The 7,618-nt window shown below is 44.8% G+C and overlaps 1 protein-coding gene across 2 annotated transcripts in view; it reads right to left on the bottom strand.

The window, feature by feature from the left end:
* Positions 1-3,851: 3,851 nt before the first annotated feature.
* Positions 3,852-7,618, bottom strand: part of INPP5D (inositol polyphosphate-5-phosphatase D) — a 112,295-nt gene continuing 108,528 nt past the window's right edge. For both annotated transcript variants that reach the window (XM_054983732.1, XM_054983734.1), the window contains one exon: positions 3,852-4,900. In XM_054983732.1, coding sequence (XP_054839707.1) covers positions 4,859-4,900 — 42 coding nt within the window. In that variant the 3' untranslated portion in view covers positions 3,852-4,858. The remainder of the gene's footprint in view (positions 4,901-7,618) is intronic.

The following is a 7,618-nucleotide window of genomic DNA, read 5'->3' as shown; positions in this document are numbered from 1 at the left end:
GGTGTCATGAGTCAGTCTCAGCCTTGACTGGCCACCTTACCTCTTTCCCCAGAGTCCTCCTCAGGGGACGAGCAGGAAGAGCCAGCAGGGACTACTCTGGAGCCAGAGCCAGCCGTGAAAGCTGCTGCTCCGGAAGAAACTCAGCAGCAGCAGCCAGAAACCTCTGCAGAGGCTGTTGGAGACAAGGAGCAGCCAGAAACCTCTGTAGAAGCTGTTGGGGACAAAGACTCCCCCAGAGCAAAAGAGAAACCTGAGTTCCCTGGGCCAGCTGAAAAGAGGAAAAATAAAGCAAAGGCAGCTCTGTTGGAGAGGAGAAAAAGTGCTCATTTGCAGGCACAGCACCGGCTGGGGCTATCAGGCAAAGAGACAACACCTGCTCCTCGTTAGGACAGTATAAGAGAGAGAAGCCGAAGAAGCCAAGTGTGGAATCAACTCAGCTTGCCACTCCCTGTGACCAGAGCGCTGCGCCTGGAAGCTCCTGACTTGCCCTTGCCCTTGCCCTGCTTCTTGATTGATCGGACTCTGACCTCAGCCTGCCTTCTGACTTCCCTTCTGCCTGCTCCTCTCTCTGACTGATGTATTGGCTCTGACACTTGGCATGACTTCTGGACTCTCGTTTGCCAGCTCCTTGGCTACTGACTTCCTGGCAACTAACCTTGGGACCATCTGCAGTACCAGTGAGCCACCTGCCTGTCATGGCCAGCCCTGAGCGCGACAGCAGAAGAGATTCTAAACAGCCTAACTTGAGGCCAAGCTGGGTGTGCAGGTTTTTAAGGTGTTGGGTCAGGATGAAGTATTCTGTGCATATGAAGTGGAAAAAACAGGGGCGGGGGGGGGGACCTCCATCCCATGCTATTTTGACATGGGGAAACAGCTTGAGGGGGAAGGGAGGAAGGCATTCTGAGACTGTTTGGTCTCTCCTTTATTTTTTAACAGCCATTCCTCAAAACTGCTTGTGGTTGCAGGGAACAAAAGTTTTAAAAGCCTGCACATCTAGTTTGACCCTTGGGCACAACTAGAAAGAACTGCTCTCTCCCCTCCTCCCCTAACAAAGATGTCATCTGAGCTTACCTCATACCGCTTAGATTCCACCCCCAAATCACATGAAAATAAATCACATGACTTGCGCAGCTCCAAGGGCATCAAATGTACCTCTAGTCCCAACCATTTGGGAGGTCTTGCACTAGGAAGTGGACACAACCAAGAGGCATGAGGAGATATAGAATAATCAACACTTGCAGTAAGTGGATGTCTTTGGTATGGGGGGAGCCAGTGCTGGGGAATGGAAATGGGCTGGGGCTGCCTTCCAGAGCTGGGCTTGGACCTGGCTGAAGTTTCCCTTCTGGCATTTCACAGACCCTTCAAACAGCTCCAGTGTATAGCAAAGCCTTTGCTCTGCTGCCAGCTCTGTCTTTTTAAACTACCCTTCCCAGCTACCATTGCATCTCCCAACACGCGTTCTTCATGTGTCAGAGGTCTTGTGTAGAGAGACTCTATATCAGAAGAATTTAAATAACAACTTCATTCCTATAGTAGGTGAGACAGACAAAATCCAAAGTTAACCAACATACTTCACATCCTTATCTCTTACACACAAAATACTTCTAGTGAATTTCAGAGATAATCAAAGAAAAATGTCATTGTGATCAAGGCAAATGGGATACCAGACAGTGGAGGAAAACAAAGCTAGAAGCAACTTGACAGCACATAACCCACACACAGAGGGATACCATATATTTTCCTGGCATAGCCTATAGGGTTAGGGTCTTCAACAGACAGCAGCTCACTGGCTGCTACAGAGTAGCTCTTCCATCCCGTTTTGTAGGATTCTTCTCTGTGCTATTTAGCAAGCTTCATTTCTAGTGCTTTTCTGAGTTCATGTTTTGTTTCTAGAACAGAAAAAAAACTTACAACATGCTGGCGAGAGGGAGAAGTAGCTCAGTATAGTTTTCATTACTCTGAAGCTGCTTTCACTAAAGAAAAGGTTGGCAACCCCTAATGTAGATAGTACTTCTTCACTACCCTCTGGTGCGATTCCACACAGTTTTAGACTAGAGAGATGAAATTGACAGAGCCTTTGGGGAGATGAAATTAACAAACCCTCTGAGAAGCGATCTCTGCCAGCTCTGTCTTTTTAAACTAAGCTTCTGAGCTAACATTGCATCTCCCAACACTTGAAGAACATGCGCTGAGGTGTCTTGTGTAGACAGATTCATGGGCTGAGAACTCTGGAGGTGGGGTTTTCATTCCCCAAGAAGTAAAGGTGAGGATGGTAGAAGTCTACAGGAATTAGGGTGTCTTCAAACATAACATTAAACAGGAGCCACAGTGGATGGTTTTCCTCTCCCCTTCATAATGACTGATGTAATGCCCAGCAAACTGAATGCTGATTCAGTCATCAGACTTCCCATTCTCTTTGTACTTTAGGTGAGTTGTCCACTGAAGTTTTTTTGTGTTTGTTTCAAAAGTGCCACAGGCACATTTATTCATATAAATATTTATTTCTTAAAAGACATGATCAATTTAATTAGAAAGAGTCGGAAAATTATTCTGCAGAAAGTCAGTAAAGCTTTTGCTGCATTGCACATTTTTAAAGCATAACCTGTGCCCAGATAAGGGCAAGAGGAAGCTTTTTTACGTTGTTCTGGGAACAGCAGGGATCACCCTTATTTGGGGTGTCAGGAGTATTGTACTCAAAGTTTGGGCTGAACTAACCACTGAAATAGTGGACATTTATTTATTTATTCATTTATTTATTTATTTTAAACATTTCTATCTTGTTCTTGGACTCACAGCAGGGAATCATTTCTTTTATCTGCTACTTCCACATAAGAGATTCTGCTCCCTCTCCAATGGACTGCAGGAAGTATCCAGGCAAACTAGAGTGTGAGGGGAAACACCCACACTTATGTCATGCTTTAAACATGGCCCAGTCATCCATTCTTCATCCTTGCAATGCTCTTTCCCAAACCTGCTTTTCTCCAATCTTTTTGGAAAGAGTGCAGTCCAAGCACATTTTATCTCACCACCTGGATGGGAAGGGGCACATTTGTAAAGGTTCTACCCATACTGACTCAGTTCTTCTCTCAGTTGGTTGCAGCTGCTATTCTCCCCCACCACTGTGCCACTGAAGGTGTCTTTCTACTTTTAAAAGTAACTTGGTAATTGCTATAAACATTATAATGCTTTTGCTGTATAGCAGTAACTGATTTTTTAAAAAATATCCCTCAGATGGTGTGGTGGGGAAAAGATGCTGGGAAATGGCAGTTGATGCAAGAAAATATGCAGAAAACTCCCATGTGGAAGCTCCATCGCCAGTGTACGTATGTCTGCATTTGCTTCATCAACTAATGCCAAATGGAGAATTCTCACTAGATAGATACAGCAAACATCATGCCCAATCTGCGCTTGACTTGTCTGGTTCCCATTTTCCCACTTTATGTTGGAGAATTTTCCTCCAAAGAAAAGGGGAAACTGTGGGACTGATTGCAGGTGGAGCATCCATTTGGACACTCCCCCATACACACCATGGAGAGGGGGTGGAGCTAATCTCTGCTTTCAAAATACTGCAGGGTAGCTCACTATCATGTGTCATTTGCATCTCTGCTAGCCATTTTAAATACTTTTTCTCTTTTCCTACTGAGCTATGTTGTTTAGCCAGGGTTGGGTAGTGGTAGTGGTGATTGGCTTGGAAATAGGAGAGTATGGATACCATTTGTGCCCATTCCCATGCTGTTTGCTGTTGTCATGGAGGAATATGTTGTCACACCCTCAAGTGGAAGCAGCCATAGATTTGATAAGGAGTTATTACCGCTTTAATTTTTGCAATGAACATGGAAAAGCAGCAAAGATGATGTAAACTACACAGTTTTATGCCAAAGCTGTATCTAAAAGTCAGAGATGGATATAACAATAAAGACAAATGTAACATTATTGCTGATGTGAAAGAAGCTAGCACAAATCTTGATACTAACCAACCTGAAAGACTTTCTAATTAACAGAAGGGTTGCCTTTGGAAAAGGCTGGAATGGTTGTTTCTATTTATTTCTCATTTGTGCTTGAAGATGATAAACAAACCTCCACATTTCCCTCAATAATACAGGAGTATAGATCAGGTCACTGAGCATATTGGCCTTATCCTCTAGGAATTTCTATACTTCAGTGGGAGCTCTTTCATCCTGATTTACATTACAGATCAAGGAAATATAGAACTAGCTGGGGAATAGTAGGATTTGAGTCCAGTGGCATTTTAAAGACCAACAAGAACTTCCAAGTGTAAGCTTTCTAGAGTCAGAGCTCTCTTCTTCTCCCTTCCCCTAGCTGGGGAGTGGGACAATAGCAATGATAATCAAAAGAGCTGTAGCCCAAAGGACATGTTTTTACACTTGCAGAAAATCCATATTCTTTCTGCTCTATTCCTGTTGCAGTTATAAGACTGCGCACGTTCAAAACACCTGTGTTTTTTGCTCTTCCTCTCTCTCTTCATCAGTAAGGAAAAATGCAATGGAGTAGGCTTTGCCATTGTCTAGATAGTTGTTGGTAAGCAGTCTGCTTTCTTGCTCAGACCTGAAAATATGGTAACCTACAAAGACAAATAGTGTGTCCAGAGCAGTCTTTGGATGTACCTGACCTATGATCTTTCCCATTCCCACATCTGTACCTTTCATAAGACAACCTCTTTGATCTCAGAAGAATTGCCAAAGTTGCAAAGTCTAATGGTAACCTGATGACTGTTGGTCTAACTACCCTTGATTCTCAAAAGATGTGTGCAGATATATTGAGTGTCTCTCTTTTACACATTAAAAATCTGGTTCCAGGCCAGGAAATAACACAGACTCTGGGAAAGGTCTGATTCTTTTCAGGACTCATCCAAGGATCTCATCTTCGATGTTCGTATCGGCTGCAGAAACAAAAACGAAAATTCATTAAATTAAATAAAAATCACACCCACTCTTCAGTTTTTTGCAAGAGAACTGTTATAAGAGTTATATTGTTCAAGGGCAAGCACTGTACATCAGAAAGAGAGCAAGTGTAGCATAGTGGTTAGAGTATAGGACTAGGACCCGAGAGATCCAGGTTCAAATCTCTGTTCTCCCATGGAAGCTTGCTGGATGATTTTGGGCCAGTCACATGTACTCAGCCTAACTTACCTCACTGGATTGTTGTGAGGATAAAATAGAGGAGAGGAGAATGATGTAAGCAGCCTTGGGTCCCCATTGTGGAGAAAGGCAGGGTATAATGAAGTCAATATAGTATTAAATTAATCAATTAAAACTTAGACGTTTCAGCCAGCCTTTCTATCCAGATACAGCTTGCCTCAAAAAATCTATTACTGCTTTGTAGATGAAAGAGGGGAACTTGTCTAGTAGAAGCAGCTTGCCTCAAGCCACAATAGAATGACTGCTTGCTTTGCAGAAGCACTGAACATGTGCCTTGCTCTCATCTGTTTAAGATGCTCTTCTGTAATGCCTTAGCAGGTGGGTTTTTGTGTAAGGACACTTTCAGGGGAAAAATAGTATTTAAAACACTCAACAAATCTGAGCCAGTTGTCTGCAGATTCATACTGCTAAGTACTTGCTGCTGCTTCATAGAGTAGTTTAGCCCACAATTGTGGGCCTTCTGGAATTCTGACTAACTTATGAATCTATCACAAACATTAGCTAGTGACCAACTATTAAACAACACGTAACCTAAATTCACATAGTTCCTGAGTGACAAATGAGACAATTAGCAATGGGTCTATCCTGTTCACATCTAAAGCAGATGGTCTAGAGCAGTGATGGTGAACTTATGGCACGCGTGCCACTGCTGGCATGCGAGCCAAGTCGCCGATCGCTAGGTCCAGGGCTCATTTGGAGGGGGAACGCCTGGAACGGCATTCCAGTAGCTCTGAGCAGAGATCACATGGGTTTTGGCCCTGCCCACGTGATTCCTTTTCCTCAAGGCTGCCTCCCTGCTGCCCGTCTCTTTAGCAGCAGGAAGCGGAGGCAGCAACCGGGCTGCTGGGGCTGGCTTTCTAAAGAAGAGTAAGCTGCTTTGATTTAACTTGCTTTACTTTCAGTCGTGGCTCTTGAGTGAGCGAGAGAGAGAGAGAGAGAGATGTTAATTAGTTTGGACAACTGTATGAGTTGTTTTTTCTTAACTAAAACCTCAGTATTCAGGTTTAATTGCAGTGTTGGCACTTTGAAATAAATGAGTTGGTTTTGTGTTGCAGTTTGGGCACTCGGGCTGAAAAAGGTTCGCCATCACTGGTCTAGAGTAAAAGGAGCATGAAGGACAGAAAGCTAAATCTCCAGGCTCTTTTATCCAATCCTGGCTTTAATTCTTTTTTTGCATGCTCTATTTACTATTAAAATCAGAGCCATTATGTAGACCTGTGAAAGAAAATGTCGCGCACAGGGCTGGGCATAGCAGGCAGGAGGCTCACTGGTACTGCAGGGCTGAGCACAACAGGCAGGAGGTCAGTAGTCCAGAAGGCAGCAAACCAGGGTCCAGAAGTCAGGCCAAATGTCAGGACTAATATGCCAGTCAGAGAGAGGAGCAGGCAGAAGGGTAGTCAGAAGGCAGGCCGGGGTCAAAGTCCAATCAAGCAGCAGAGCAGGGCGCAAGGCAAGAGCATCCAGGCGTAGAGCTCTGGTAGCAGGGAGTGGCGAGCTGAGTTGCTTCCACGCTTGGTTTCCTCGGTGTCTTCCTTTTATGCTGTCCTAATGAGAAACAGCTGTTGCCTCTCTCTCTAACAGCTCAGCTCAGTGCTGTGCCTGTAAACGGGCACTCCTTCACCTCTCCAACAGAGCTGACTTATCTCTATGTTTCCTCCTTTCAGCTGGCCCAGGTGCTCTGGTTTCGCTTTTGCCCTGGGGGAGTCTTTGTCTCTTACAGCCTCTGTGGAGGTTTCTGGCTGTTCCTCATCCCTGACAGTCTCTGCAGAAGCTCCAGGCTGTTCTTGCTGAATTCCCTCTGGAGCAGCAGCAGTGGTTTCTGACTGCTCTTCCTCTCCAATAGCTTCTGCAGGGGCTTCCGACTCTAGAGAAGATCCTGCTGGCCCTTCCTGCTCATCTTCTGAGGAGGACTCTGAGGCAATAGGTAACGTGGCCAGTCGAGGCTGGGGCTGACTCATGACAGAAAACATATGTCTGCTGCCATCATATCTATTTTGGCCCTTGGCTCAACTACAGGTTATTATGAAGATAACCAGAGACTAGAATGGCATGGGCATTTTTTTTGGCCTGAGGGCAACATCTGGGTCTCCATCCAGTTTTAAGGACTTCAAGTTGTGCATCAGCTTTTTCTCTTTCTGGCACTGATGGTCCTGCATCACTTTTGGCTAGTCTCCCTTTACTTTCAGCAGCTACTATCTATTGTGGGCAGAGATCCGGATATACTCCTCTCACCCATTTTTTGAAATACCTCTTGGCTTTCAAGCTGCTTAACACCAGCCCTTTAGTCAAATTCTGTAGGGTGTCAGGGTGATGCTCCTAACAAAGTAGCTCAGTGGTCAGATGAAAAGCTCCTCCAGGCCTGATATGCTGCCCCACCCCCGCCTGTAATTTGCCCATCTTTGGATCAGACTATAAGTATGCTAAGTAACCACTACTGTAAGATGCTGGATACGCAGCTG

The sequence above is a fragment of the Eublepharis macularius genome, chromosome 6 (genome assembly GCF_028583425.1).
Source record: "Eublepharis macularius isolate TG4126 chromosome 6, MPM_Emac_v1.0, whole genome shotgun sequence".
NCBI classification, from domain to species: Eukaryota; Metazoa; Chordata; class Lepidosauria; order Squamata; family Eublepharidae; genus Eublepharis; species Eublepharis macularius.
This window is presented reverse-complemented; position numbering and strand designations above follow the sequence as displayed.